The 13,763-nt window shown below is 32.5% G+C and overlaps 4 protein-coding genes across 5 annotated transcripts in view; 2 read left to right on the forward strand and 2 right to left on the reverse strand.

Annotated features, from left to right (window-relative positions):
• Window positions 1–126: 126 nt before the first annotated feature.
• Window positions 127–1,478, reverse strand: LOC129949911 (coenzyme Q-binding protein COQ10, mitochondrial). Its single transcript, XM_056061633.1, has 3 exons — window positions 1,285–1,478; window positions 927–1,016; window positions 127–859 (listed from the first exon to the last, which is right to left on the reverse strand). The coding sequence occupies exons 1-3, from the start codon at window positions 1,347–1,349 to the stop codon at window positions 406–408; spliced, it is 609 nt and encodes a 202-aa protein (XP_055917608.1). The 5' UTR covers window positions 1,350–1,478; the 3' UTR covers window positions 127–405.
• A 3,241-nt stretch (window positions 1,479–4,719) lies between these two features.
• LOC129952135 (post-GPI attachment to proteins factor 3) lies at window positions 4,720–8,772 on the forward strand. The gene is made up of 7 exons (XM_056064588.1): window positions 4,720–4,968; window positions 5,028–5,191; window positions 5,258–5,410; window positions 5,477–5,601; window positions 7,998–8,134; window positions 8,208–8,412; window positions 8,472–8,772. Exons 1-7 carry the CDS (start codon window positions 4,833–4,835, stop codon window positions 8,545–8,547), a joined length of 996 nt encoding a protein of 331 aa, XP_055920563.1. The 5' UTR covers window positions 4,720–4,832; the 3' UTR covers window positions 8,548–8,772.
• On the reverse strand, window positions 8,683–9,538 carry LOC129952136 (peptidyl-prolyl cis-trans isomerase H). Its single transcript, XM_056064589.1, has 3 exons — window positions 9,366–9,538; window positions 9,131–9,307; window positions 8,683–9,073 (listed from the first exon to the last, which is right to left on the reverse strand). Exons 1-3 carry the CDS (start codon window positions 9,447–9,449, stop codon window positions 8,783–8,785), a joined length of 552 nt encoding a protein of 183 aa, XP_055920564.1. The 5' UTR covers window positions 9,450–9,538; the 3' UTR covers window positions 8,683–8,782.
• A 1,923-nt stretch (window positions 9,539–11,461) lies between these two features.
• Window positions 11,462–13,763, forward strand: part of LOC129949503 (ribonuclease P protein subunit p25-like protein) — a 94,458-nt gene continuing 92,156 nt past the window's right edge. Inside the window, exon 1 of one of the 2 annotated variants that reach the window (XM_056061007.1) lies at window positions 11,462–11,600. The gene's annotated coding sequence lies outside the window, so the exon portion shown is untranslated. The remainder of the gene's footprint in view (window positions 11,601–13,763) is intronic. The other variant, XM_056061008.1, reaches the window with a different exon arrangement.

The following is a 13,763-nucleotide window of genomic DNA, read 5'->3' on the forward strand; positions in this document are numbered from 1 at the left end:
ATTAAAATCTCATTTTCGTAACATTTAGCTACAAACTTTTCCGGTTTCATCCACCGATGATATCTAGATTTTACATTGTATTCTCCACAGTTTTCTATTTTTATTTTGATAACATTAAAACCAAACTTATCGATTTAAATTTAATTACTTTATTTACATCCACGATCATAAATATTTATTTACAAAAAATAAAATAATAAAATACTACAACAATATTTGGTTTTCATTAAAAAGAAAAAATACTAACATAAAATAAATATCATTTAGAGTATAACTCAAACCATAATGGAATGGTTCGATAAACCGAGCATTTGATGTCAATTTCAGTTAATACAGTAAAGCATAGGTACAAAAATAAAAAGTGTAGAATTAGGTTGGGAAAATTGATCACTGTTTTATAATTCGTCACGATCGCTTCGAAGAGAGAACATGGCTTTTTATTGATGGTGGACCAAATCGTCGTTGAGCTTCGGTTTGGAAAGCACTTTCCATTTGATCGCAAATCAAGTCGAAAAATAAATTGGCAATATTACTATGAATCAAGGACTTAAACTCAAATGATACTTTAAAATCCAACACACACGATTGTGGAATATCCTTGAGGCCGGGACTGAAGCGCCATTCATTCAATAAATAGTTGAATAATCGCCCATCGTTGCAAACTGATTGCACTAGCTTTGGTGCCTCCAGGGTAACATTTGATGTGTATTTTTCATTTAAAGGGGGGAAACCGACAATTAAGTCGGCTCGGAAGTTTTGGCCCCTCTGACTGTGTACGTGTGACTTTTTTACATATGGCACAAATTGATAGTAGTTTCTTACATCAGCAACAACTTCATACATCTCGGACATTGAGTATCTGAAAAAAAAAACATGAAAGTAGTTGTTTAAATGGAAAGCCCATATATGGATGTGGTTGAGCTTACCCTAGGAGTTCTTTTTTAACATATGCCTTGTTCCTGTTTGTTAAGTCACTGATCGAAAAGAAGGATCTCTCCAATTTCCCATGTGAAGTCCTAAAACACAATGAAAATATTTTTAAAAAATTCATTGTCAAGGATATTAAGTAATAGTTGTCTTGATCTTGACAATTAAGATCAATTCAACCTTGTCTCCATACGGAAATAGAGATGACATTGAATTTCTTCTCAATTTTACAAAAATATAAAAGGAAACGAATCGTAATTTTGTTTGTTTTGATAATCTGGGCTTATGTAAGTTGTTTTTTAGTTTTTAATTTGTTTGCAAAACTTAATTTTGAAGGTTTAAACATTTTTGACTTACGAAAATTCACAATTAATTTTGAAGATACCTTTCACAGGTACCAAATAACGCACTCTCCTAAACATTTTGAATTGTTTTAGTTTGGTTAAATGGGAAATAGAAGTTATTTATCGTGAGGAAAAATAAAAACACACGAATTTTGGCTACATCATTTTTTGCAGTGGATGACAAATTCACAAATTTTGTATTGCAATTTTTTGACGTTTTCGTTTTGTGATGAAATAGAAATTTGTACAGCGGTTCATTGAAATGCAAAATTTTAATTGAATGAAAACATTCAGTTAGAAAGATAGGTCAGGCACACATGAGTAAATTAGTAAAGCTGATATATGTACATTCAAAATCTTATGCATAATTTAAAAGTGAGAAATACAAAATTAACTAAAATTTAAATTATTGGCAAAATATAAGGTAGATGCCTAAATTATAAATATAATTGAAAAATTAAAAAAAGTTTTTGCTTAACTAAGCAGAAAAACGAGGATTTTTTTTTTAATTATTATATGATAGACGAATAAGATTGTACAAACAAACACAAAAGTACTTGGCTTGTTAATTCTCCACACATGACAGAACAGAGCCTTGATTTTTGATATGATGAGAATCCAAATGGATAAACAGAACCAAATCAAGTCCTGCATAGTTTCACGAAATTATTAGTTTTGACTGAAACCTTTCATCAAAAACTCAAGTTTTTCCATTCATTATTCGTAAGCCAAAAGTTTTATATAAAACATGTCATCATATAAAGCAAAGTAGCTGAATATTTATTTTATTTAAACCTTGAGTTTGTTGTACAGGACACCCGCCCCCAAGTAAAGTTTTAAATAAATAAAACAAAAACACATTGTAGTATTACAATGTACAATATGTATATTTTCATATCAATTTTAAATTTCAGAGATATAAATAGATACGTTTCTGGATGGTGATGACAACAACAGTTATTCTTCAACCATCCATACAATTTGCAAAAGACACAAAAATGTTAAGTGAAAATATTTGAAAAAAAAAAAAACAAAAAATTATTAGCCCAATTCTTAATATTAGACTTGTTCTCCCGAGAGTAAAATTCTCCTGTTCCGAATTCCCCGGGAGACAGTTTTTCTCTTCGAACTCGAGAATACAAATTTTGTATATTCGAAACAGCTGTTTCGAAGTATTTGGCACAAGAATGTAGGTGTACAACAGTTTCAGAAAAGGAAAACAAACATTTTGAAATTGATATTTATGCATATATAAGTAAATCACAAAGATTTATTCTAAATTTGTTTTTCTAGTTTCATTGAACAACTTCATTCTTAGGTTTCAAAAGTATTATAGAGTTAACAAGGTTGTCTTCAAGTATTTGCTGGATATTCTTTCTAGGTCCTGTGATCCAGCTAAAAAAAATTTGGCGATTCCACCAATAACAAAATTGAGTGCTTGTTTGCATTTCTTCGCTTAAGAAGGATACTAAACGGGTGTGTGACTACAATGTTGGACTGGCCTAACCTAGTTTTAGCCAGGTGCTTGCAGAAGTCTTAAACGTTTTGGAGGAACAACTATGTCCAGAATGGATAAAAGTATGCCAATCGGCGGCAGATAAAAGAAGAGTTGCGCTGGCCTTCTACTCAAAACATAACTTTCCTGGCAATGTAGGGTGCGTTAATGGAACGCACGTTCGGATCATTGCCCAATCTGTAAACAAACATTAATTTTATAACAGAAAAGGAACGTACAGACTAAATGTTATGCTAGTTTGTGATGATCAACTTAAAATTCAAAACGTTGATGCCTTCCATCCAGGCGCGTGTCATGATTCTTTCATTTGGAGTATGAGCTCGTTAAGAGTCCATTTTGAGCAGGTGGTCCAAACGAATTCAACTCATTTTCAAAACAATACCACATCCTCCTTTGTTTTCTTGTGGAAGCCACATGCAATATGGCGTCGAGCCTCCATCAAATTCAAAAGCATTTGAAGGTGTTTCTTGTTCTCCAGCTCAAGTGTTGGGAACAAACTCGCGCCAGGTGAATTCGTATTTTCCCTTTTTTGACATTTAGAATAGCTACTTTTTTCCCGGAGTGTTTTTTCCCATTTTCGAACTTGTTTAGAATAAGGGAAATTAAAATGGGAACATATTCACCGGGAATTTTTTTATTTAGAATGAGAGAGAAGCAAAAACATTTTACAAATATTTGCTCGGGAATTTTCATTTAGAATTGGGCTGTATACTTGTGGATATACCTACCCCCTAACATATCTGAAATCGTCCTGTATTCAGAGGCTGCTCTCAGTTTATATTGAAATGTCTTGTTGTTTGTAATGGTGTACACTTCCAAAGGTTTTTAGCTTGCATTGCCACATATTTTAGTTCATTACAGAGTAGGTACATCAAAAGTTCTGCAACTCATTCTGAAATGTTGTTTGAAAACATTTTACGTTCTCGAAAAGTACTTGTACAAATCTGCAGGAAATATTAAAGTAAATAGTTTCCTTTTAATTAAATTTGTATAACAAGTTCACGTTTTTCCACATCAATTGCCTATTGAATACAATATTTAACAGTCGATGTTACACAAATTGAAATGTCAATGTGAAATGTTAAATGTTTAGTGCGAAGGATTTTCGGGTTTTCGAAAACTTTTTGCCGAAAATTCAGTTTTGGCTTTGGTGTGAAAAGGCTTTTAGTTTCCTCCAACTCGATCCACTTTGGATGCGTTTGGTCGTATATTATTATTGCGAGGAAACACCGTTAAGTCATATGAATGTTTTCTTTTTCGGATTAAGCCCTTCTTTGTTTTTTGAATCAATGTTAACATTAATGGGCAGTACAGTGTACAAACAGAGAAATATGTAAGGATAGCATGCTGTATCCCTGCAAAGCCTCTTCTTGGGCACACTAAAGAGCTCAGAGTATTTGCGAGGTTGGATTTATGCATCTTTTGTTCTTTTTAAAAAGCACGTAACTTAGATTTAATGAAATTTTTAAATAATTTGACAGTAAAATCTTAAAACTAATTTTGTTCCAAAAACACAAGTATGCCATCAAGTAAATAAAAACAACGGGAAGAAATGTCAAAATAAAACATTTTTAGATGTTTGTGAAAAACGGAAATTTGAACATTATTTTAAAATAGAAATTAATGTTTACTCGCAAATCGGGGTAACCACTATTTGTGCATGTCTATCAAATTTAAAGAAGTGTGACAATTCGAGCTGAGTTTAGTCAAATACTCGTTTTTTTTAATGTCTAAATGACCCATTTATTTAAAAACCTTGCATTTCTATGTAGCTCACTCGTATCGTACCATCCACAACTCATTCATCGGTTTTTGGAAAAGGGCCCAATAGCCAATGTAGATGTTTATTAACACAACGATAACATAAGGACAAACTTCAAATTTATCGATAACAATTGATTGATTTTTGTAAAAGTCAAAGTGAGAAATAAATCAATAATAAACACAACTTCATAACACATATCCCAAGAGAAAAGTTCTTCCCCTTAAACTTTTGTCTTGAAAAAAAAAATTTAATTTAGGAATTAAATTATGTAAAAGCAATAATGACTCTCTACAGAAATATACTCTTTGCAATATTCTTTTTAATTTGCATTGCTTATGGTGATTGTTCGAATGGTGATCGAACACAATTTTTCCGAAACTGCCGACAAAATTGCGAAAGAAACAACTGCACTGAAGGTGTTACATGATTAAAAAATATTTAAAAATTTGTAAATATTAAAATATAAATTCTTTAGATGGAATTTGTATACAGGAGCAGGCAGTTAGATTCTATCAACAAACTATTTTCGATGAAATGTTTCTATGGAATTGTGTTGACGAATGTCAATATCATTGCATGTGGAAGACTGTTGATGCGTTTTTAGATCGAGGATGGCAAGTTCCACAATTCTATGGAAAGGTTTGTTTCTGTTTATTTGTGCTTGGTAGCATTTATCACTGATCACACTATGATTATGTTTTCCAGTGGCCTTTTGTAAGGTACCTGGGAATGCAGGAACCAGCTTCAGTTTTATTTTCCATCATGAATCTAATCGCACATTTGAAAGGAATACGGAGACTGCGAAGAGAAGTTCGTAAGGATAGTCCTTGCTATAAACTCTGGCATATTTTTACTTTAGTAAGAATCCTTAGATCAATGCTGCCCGAAAGGGAGAAAACCTTAATTGATGCTATTTGATTTTAGGTTTCTCTTAATGGATGGACATGGTCGACTATCTTTCACACAAGAGATTTTCCTATCACTGAACTTTTGGACTACACATTCGCCTATTCTATAGTCTTAGTCATGCTATACTGCATGATTATTCGGTAAGTTCCTATCAAGGGCAAATCTTTTAACTAAGTTTCAAAATTGAGAATGTTTAAACTGAAGGTTTAAGAAATATGTATATAAATCAGGTTAAGGCTCCAGCTCGTATAAAACCAAAACCTAGTCACTTACAACTCTCAACTTTTTCTATTTCCGAGTAATATCAGGCCCGCCCCTGCAAGGACTTGTAGTTTTATACCAAAATCTAACCACTAGGAACTTTCTATAATGAAACAGGTGGCACATGCAGTGATTGAATCTAAATGTTTATCACTCCACGAAAAGTAATATTTTTCAGAGAGAATAACTTCAACTATAAATTATATCTTCTGTTTAAAAAAATCATTAAAACAGCCATATTTCGAAAATAGAAACAAAGTATGATTCGAGCTGTAAAGTGGTTATTAGGTTCAGAGATGTAAGTTTCCGTTGTTATAAATCCAACCCGACTGAGGAAAACCAGAATAAGTTGAAACAAGCTAGAAAGACCTGTAATGGTCATATTCGACGAACCAAATTTTTGCATGATCCGAAATTGAGGCAAAAAATACTACAATGTCCCAAAGGTAGTAAAAATGTCTGGTAATTTGTAAAAAAAAACGTACGAAACACCACGTCATCCTCGGTTCCAACGCTCGTCCACAATGACACTCCCTATGTAAGCTCGATTGATAAAGCCTATTTGCCTGCAGCACAGTTTGCTGTTAATTCGACGCTACCGGATAGTGTCATGAGTCCTCCTGTTCTTGAAAGCGTAAATGATTCTATTGGACGAATCTTCTTTCGCACTCGTGCAGTTGCAAGAGTACTGAAAGACCTTGACATACACAAATCCGCTGGCCCGGATAGTATTTCCCCAATTGTTCTGAAGAGGTTTTCTTCAACGCTGGCAAAACCACTGCGTAAGCTTTTCCATCTGTCCTATTCTACAGGTCTCTTCCCGAGTGGATGGAAAACTGCATTTGTCCAGCCTGTCCCTAAAATAGGCGAATCATTCTCCCCCTCAAACTATCGTCCAATAGCACTTACGTCCCTTCTTTCCAAGGTCAAGTAAACGCTGATTAATTTTAAGCTTAAGAAATATCTTGAAGAACGGAAGCTTCTTAATGACCGACATTATGGCTTTCGCTTTCTCATGGTTCATCTCACCAAACAGTGGAACAAATCTTTACATGGTTTTGTAGAAAGTAAGGTTATTGCACTTGATATTTTAAAAGCATTTGATAGAGTTTGGCACCAAGCTCTCTTATCTTCTTCGTTGGATCAGAAAATACCTTTCTAACCGTTCAATACAAGTTGTATTAGATGGTTTCAAGTCTGAAATTCATAAAATAAATGCTGGTGTCCCCCAGGGCTCCATTTTGTCTCCGAATGTCTTCCTTTTATTCATAAATGATCTCTTGTCTGTCACTTCTAATCCATTAAACAATTTCGCCGACGACAGTACCCTCAGCTTTTCATATTCGTTCCTAGATTCACATCCTTGTCCTTCGGATGTGAAACTTCAAAGGCAGCGTATGATAAGCTCATTAAATTCCGATCTTGACAGCAAGAATTTAATGCTTCGAAAACTCAATGCTGTCTCCTGTCGTTGAAGCGTAACACAACCCCCCCCCCCATGAGTGACACTTGCATCCAGGAAACCAATCAACTATCAGTACTTGGTATGTGTATTACAGACCACCTCTTCTGGAATGAATATCAGGAATGCTCATCAGTTTACCATTGAGCTCAATTTTGGGCATACTGTCAAGTATGGAGATTCTTTCTTAAATCGCACATTGAGAATGTGGAATGCTTTGGCCAACTCTGGTTTTCCCTCCCATTTTGATGTTCAGAACTTTAAGACCAAGGTGGACCGGTGTCTCCTTTTAAATCCTTACCTATTTTCCTAACGCTTGCACTTTGTTTAAGTATAAACATATAAAGGATACTAATAACCCCTTGAGTGCTTATGAATTATATACAAAAAAAAAAAAAAAAAAAAAACCAAAGTATATCTCATTTTCATTATGGAGGCCATTTCGATTCTTGTCAACCCAAAACCAAATCCTAATGTTTTTCATGTCATGATTTTTTGTCTCTCGCCAAAAAAAAAAATCCGCTCAAAAGCTAGTGTCTCGTCAACAAATTTTAAGGCAGACAAAAGTCGAGGAAGACGATTACTGGTTTTGTTTTTCGTTAAAAAAGATTTGGTTTTAATTTTTTTTTTGAGATTGTTTTTGATAATCTCAAGTGACCGCTTTTAATCAAGAAATTAAGATGAGCTTGCCTCAAGTCTGTTTAACTGTGTTACTTACCATTATTCTTTATTTTAAACTTATTTAAATACTTCAACATTGCACGAATCGATTGCCATAACTTTTCTTCGATATCTTACTTTGTTTTATTTCAGAATGATTCACAATCGCTCGATTATAATCCGAGGAATTGTAACTGCACTATTTTTGTCGTTCTATTTGAACTATTTTGCTTATCTTAGTGTCGGAAAATTTAGTTATTCATTTAATATGGCAACGAATTTGACAACAGGTAAGAAAAATCCTTCAGTCCAATAGATTATCATTCATATTTAACCAATTAACAATTTTTATTTATTCCTTAGGAGCTTTGTGTGCTTTAGGTTGGTTATTATGGTGCTATTTTGTGCGTCGAAGACGACCATACTATCGAAAAATGGTGCGCTTCCTTATTTTGTTTGGTGTTTCTATGAGTTTAGAATTACTCGACTTTCCACCGATCTTATGGACATTTGATGCTCATTCCTTGTGGCATTTGGCTACAGTTCCACTAAGTGGATTATTTTATAGGTACACTATTTTTATATTTTATTTATGTAGCCAACAAATAACTGTATTTTTGTTTTTAGTTTTATTATTGAAGATTGCCAAAATCTGCGCAAAGAAAAAATACTAGAACAAGGTAAATACAACAAACAAATATAAAATTCCAACATACCAACATACCAAAGATTAAATAATTTCATTCCGACCGACATCCGACGCTAGTCGTATATCTATCTAACTTCATACATAATACGCTAAAAGATGTGATTTACTTTTTACTTTTAAGCCTTTTTTTGGAAAATTATGTTAATCTGCTTTCTCTTGCAATATTTTATTTATTTTATTTAAATAAAAAAGTATGTTTATTTACAAAAAAAAAAACAACACTTGGGTTTTACATTTGTCCACATTGACTTATTGTTACGGGTAGCTTAGGTTTATTATTCGGTCCAGTTGGAACATTCTCAATTTTTCTCATTATCAGTAGTCCATCGAGAACACGGCCAAACACCACGTGTTTGCCATCAAGGAAATTACACTTAGCACAGGTAATGAAGAATTGGCAACCGTTGGTATCCTTGCCGCTGTTAGCCAACGATAGAAGTCCTGGGGAATCGTGTTTGAGGATGAAATTTTCATCGGCAAAGGTTCCATTGTAAATGCTCATCACGCCAGTTCCATCGCCCTATCAGAATTCTTTCATTATTCGAACATATTTCTTGGATTTTGGTGTTTTACTTACATGAACAAAGTCACCACCTTGAATCATGAAATCTTTGATAACCCTATGAAAACTGGCGCCCTTATAACCCATTGGTACACCATCGGGTCTGTATTCGCCTGTGCATAATTGGCGGAAATTTTCGGCTGTTTTTGGCACTGTATCGGCAAACAATTCGAAAATCATTCGACCAATTTCCTAAAAATATTGCAAAATTGAATTATTTGTTATGGTTTAGTAGAGGCAATAATCTTACTGTGGTTCCAACAGATATATCAAAAAATACAACTGGATTGTTGGGACTTCGAAGTTGCATTTGTATTTGATTCCAGGTAGGCATTATTTAAGAAATTCAAGTTAATTTTTGGGTAAAATATAAATTTTTGCAGCCGGTCCAAGCTGAATTATAAAATTTAGCTTTTTGTTTACGTTTATTTGACGTTTATAAAATGTTCGATATCGATATTTGATAGGACTGAGTTATCGATAAAAAGTGCGTTCAGGGAAATAGATATAGAGAGCTTAATCTGATGTTACACGATATCTTTCATTCTACAATATAAATAAAGGTTTGTGTGGTAGTTACATGTATAGTCGGAATTAACCTTGCAATTCATCTATAAAAAAGTCACATGATAAAATGAGGTTTTGGTACTTCTTTGTTTTGAAGAACAAAGTTTCTGGGTATTAAAATTGCTTTTAAATGTTTCTCAGAATTGCAAAAGTTAACTTTAAGCTGCCTAATGGATGTTCTCCCATAGAAAACATAACAAGCAAATTGTTTTTTTTTTTTGTATGTAAAACATATAGTCATTGACATACTATACATGGACTGCTAGTAGCCAACTTCACGATGGTTCCACTTTTAACGGACAAAACACTAGCGCAAAGAGGACTATGCGGAAAAATTGTGTAACATTTAATACTCACATCCACTGCTGTCGTTTTTGCTACTATAGTAGTATTTTACTATTTTCAGAGTCAACTGCTACTCTACCAACTGACGAAAACTACTCCCCAAAAAAAAAAACGGAAAAGAAATTTGTATTTGGTTTACAATAGAAACCAAAATTTAAAATATAATGCCCCAATAATAGTGCAACAGCAGAAAGAAAATTTTTAGATATAAGCCCTATAAAAGATAAAAAAAGAAATTCACTCAAGGTAGAAACGGTAAATGCCCTGCTAAGGAACTCCTTAAAAACAATTTCACAGAAAAATGGGAGCCATCGAAAACTTTAATCGAGAATAACAAATCATTGTATAAGGCGCCAGTTATAGCTATCATTGGTGTTCATCATTGAAAACAAACATTAGAATTTTTTTGACAGGTCATTTATAGCTATCCTTAAACATTTCTGTCATTGAAAAAATTTCCCGATTGAAATCCACCTGCAAAATTTTACTGACAGAAATCTATCATTGGAATTGTGTGAAATTGGAACACAAATCAGTGGAACGATTCGTTTCACCTTTGAACATAAAGTATCAGCTGTTCAGGAAAATGAATTTCCGTCCGTTGTAGAGAAAAATAAATGCGCAATTACACTTTTTTCTCAAAAAACAAATAAATTTGGTACGACATTATATCCTTCTATTTGTCTGTTTAACCTTCGCAATAGGCCCATTAACTTCGAATTTGGACAATTTTATTTTCAGTTTTTAATTTTGTTCATGGGCCAAGCATGTGTTTGTTGTTTTTTTTATTTTACTCCTCAATTTAAGAAAATGCTCCCCAAAATGATAGAAAAATACTACTATTGAAATTTTCAAAATGACAGCACTGACACAGCAAAAAAACATGGCATCGTTTGTCTTCAACAAATTATACTAGATGTCAGTACTTTCTATGTCAGAAAAAGCTTATCTCAACTAAATACAAACAGATGTCGCTAAAAATTTCATAACTTTTTTTGCCACTGTGCCTGAAAGGGCTAGTGTAGCTAATTTGAAGTGGAACCATTTTTATTCAAATTTTGTATGGAAAATTCACACCACTAGCAGTCCATGTATAGTATGTCAATGCATATAGTATTATCATAAAAAAATTTGCTTTACGCTCTTCGTACCGCAATGTGGCGTTGCACATTTTATACAAAAATGTAAGGTATGAAAATATGCACAAGGTAATGTTGTCGTAGCCTGCAGAGTGTCACGGTACAAGTACTTTGAGGTTTATATATTTACAAAAATATGGTATTAAATCGTAAGCAACTTAAATTTTCTCGTGTAAAATGATTTAAGTTGAATGGTGGCAGACCTTAAATAGTTGAATCAAAATTGACATTTACAGTTGAATTCTTACAATAAAAATATGCACAACCTGAAACGCCTAACAAGTTCCAAAATGTCATTTATTCAACACATGTATTAAGTATTTTTGTTTACATTTTTCAGAATTTAGTTTTGTTGTGAAAAATAATAATTTTGAAGTGGATAATATTTTGTTTGTGAAAACTTAAATTGTGTGAAATTATTTATTACATTAAAAGTAAGTAAAATTAGTATTCTTATTTAAACATAATCATGTACAGTATTAAAAATAACATACATAGCTACATATGTTCACAAGAATTCTAATTTGAGGTTGGCGCCGGGGGAATATTTTTAATTTTTTGTTGTTAATATTTTAATTCCTTTTTGGCAAAATATATTAAAACGTGTAACATCTTTTATTTTAAGTAATTACATGGTATAACAGTTCAAACAATTTCGCAATTCTTGATAATGAGTTTATTCCTAAGAAGAAGGTGCAAACGCAATTTGTCGATTAGTTATTTTTCTTAAACAATATCTTATTAGAGTAAATACATTGAACCACTTAGAAGCTAAAAAAGAATTTAGTTTCTAGTTTATTTTAGTTTTAAATTGTAAATAATTAGGCAAATTCAGAACATACTTTAATTTTCATATAAAAGGAGTTGAAACTTGATGATTTTAAAAGGAGATTTTCTTAAACGCACATCTTGAACTCCTAAGACTTTAATAAGATAATCAGCTTGTCATTTTAGCGTGCAAATAAATATCTTTAGTAAGCCAGTTTCTAAATAAATTGCATAATCTGGTTTGTTGTTTTGAAGATTAAACATTTGTTGTATGAAGCTCTTTTCAAGTTTATCAGTTTCTCCACATACTCTTCTATTCCCCAAACCTTGAGCTGTATAACACAATGTTGACTTCACAACTGAATTAAATACGTGGTATTTTCACGACAAATTCATTTGTTTGTTAGAACAAATTGTCTTCATGTTGATTTTATGAAACCAGATAGCTCTTGGCATTTTCAACAAGATGTTTTCTAAAATTTACCGTTGAGTTAGGGTTCATCCAAGATATTTCTATTCGTTAGTCACTTCAAATCTCCTACTTTGTGCTTCCAATTGCTTTGAACTTCAACTCGATTTCATTGATTAACAATCGATTAAGTCGTCAGCATACAACAATACATTGATTTGGATTCCAGTCAGTTTAATATGTCATTTATAAATATGGCAAATAAAAGTGCACTAAGCGGATATCCTTGTTTGAAACCTGAACCAGTTCCAAACAATTCAGATAAATTTAACCCATCCCAAACTATAGCTTCTGTATCGGTGTCAATATCTTTATAATGTTTAAAAATCGGGTTGAGACATCATCCGTGTAAGTTTGTAAATTTGACATTTCGATTAACCAGATAAAATTTAGCATTAAAATCGAAATATAACGCGTAGATAAAATTCGGTCAACTGTAGAGTAGTTCTTCTATGATAATATTTTTTTCTTTTATTCACTTATCTAATCGGCCTACTAAAACACCACAAATTAATTTGGCTATGATATTGATACAAGCTAAACGTAAGTAATTGGCCTCGACATTCAGAGCGACTTTTTTATGTATCGGACAGATAAAAGCTTTTTCGAACGAATTTTTAAGAATTTGGTTAAAATCACATAGCTATCTCATTGTCCAATATATCATTTGTGATAAGATCTGCATAAAAAAAAGTTAAGGGAAATTTGTTCGCAGAAATTAAGCGAAATGATTGGAGTGGTCGTTGGTTGATACACCTGTTCCTATTACATGATGAGAGCCAGTAATATATACATATATGTTTATATTATCACCATAAAATAATCAATCACTGACTTGCCTTGTCCATCAATAAACGTGTTTCAACCCTTAATTTCTTCTTCCGTACAGCAATTTAATAGAATAAAATCTTACAATTTAAGAGTTTCAAGTAGAGCAACACCATTACTATTGCACATTGTGTCTTTAGATGTTCTAGAGTTTGTTTTTAAACAATTATTATTGACAGCAGTCATATTTCCTTCTGTTGGACGACGATGGGTTACGACCTTGATTACGGCGGGCGCCATGGCTGCTTTATTTCGCTCAAAACATTGGATTGTAATCCCTTACAATTTTTATAAGAAAAGCTAAGAAAAAGTTAGTAAAAGAAGTCTTATACCTTTTAGGAATTTGATTTTTCTCATTTAGAAATCACACCATATACAATGGTGGATAAGAATTTAGCACACTTGTTAAAGAAAATAAAAACCATTTAATTTTTTAATTTGTTTTCTTATTATATACATACATACATAACACTATGTTTTCATAGTACTTCATCAAATATGATTAACATCTGTAAGAAGAAAAAAGTATGGG

This window comes from Eupeodes corollae, chromosome 3 (assembly GCF_945859685.1).
Source record: "Eupeodes corollae chromosome 3, idEupCoro1.1, whole genome shotgun sequence".
Lineage (NCBI taxonomy): Eukaryota > Metazoa > Arthropoda > Insecta > Diptera > Syrphidae > Eupeodes > Eupeodes corollae.

Excerpts from the sequence above, each read along its gene's own strand:
- LOC129949911 (XM_056061633.1), bottom strand. The coding sequence starts at position 1,349 with ATGTTTAGGAGAGTGCGTTATTTGGTACCTGTGAAAGGTATCTTCAAA. Across the intron at positions 1,017-1,284 it reads AAAATTAATTGTGAATTTTC|GACTTCACATGGGAAATTGG; the intron begins GTAAGTCAAAAA and ends ATTGTGTTTTAG. Across the intron at positions 860-926 it reads GTTAAAAAAGAACTCCTAGG|ATACTCAATGTCCGAGATGT; the intron begins GTAAGCTCAACC and ends TTTTTTTTTCAG.
- LOC129952135 (XM_056064588.1), top strand. The coding sequence starts at position 4,833 with ATGACTCTCTACAGAAATATACTCTTTGCAATATTCTTTTTAATTTGC. Across the intron at positions 4,969-5,027 it reads AAGAAACAACTGCACTGAAG|ATGGAATTTGTATACAGGAG; the intron begins GTGTTACATGAT and ends TAAATTCTTTAG. Across the intron at positions 5,411-5,476 it reads TCTGGCATATTTTTACTTTA|GTTTCTCTTAATGGATGGAC; the intron begins GTAAGAATCCTT and ends ATTTGATTTTAG.
- LOC129952136 (XM_056064589.1), bottom strand. The coding sequence starts at position 9,449 with ATGCCTACCTGGAATCAAATACAAATGCAACTTCGAAGTCCCAACAAT. Across the intron at positions 9,308-9,365 it reads ATATATCTGTTGGAACCACA|GAAATTGGTCGAATGATTTT; the intron begins GTAAGATTATTG and ends CAATATTTTTAG. Across the intron at positions 9,074-9,130 it reads AAGGTGGTGACTTTGTTCAT|GGCGATGGAACTGGCGTGAT; the intron begins GTAAGTAAAACA and ends GAATTCTGATAG.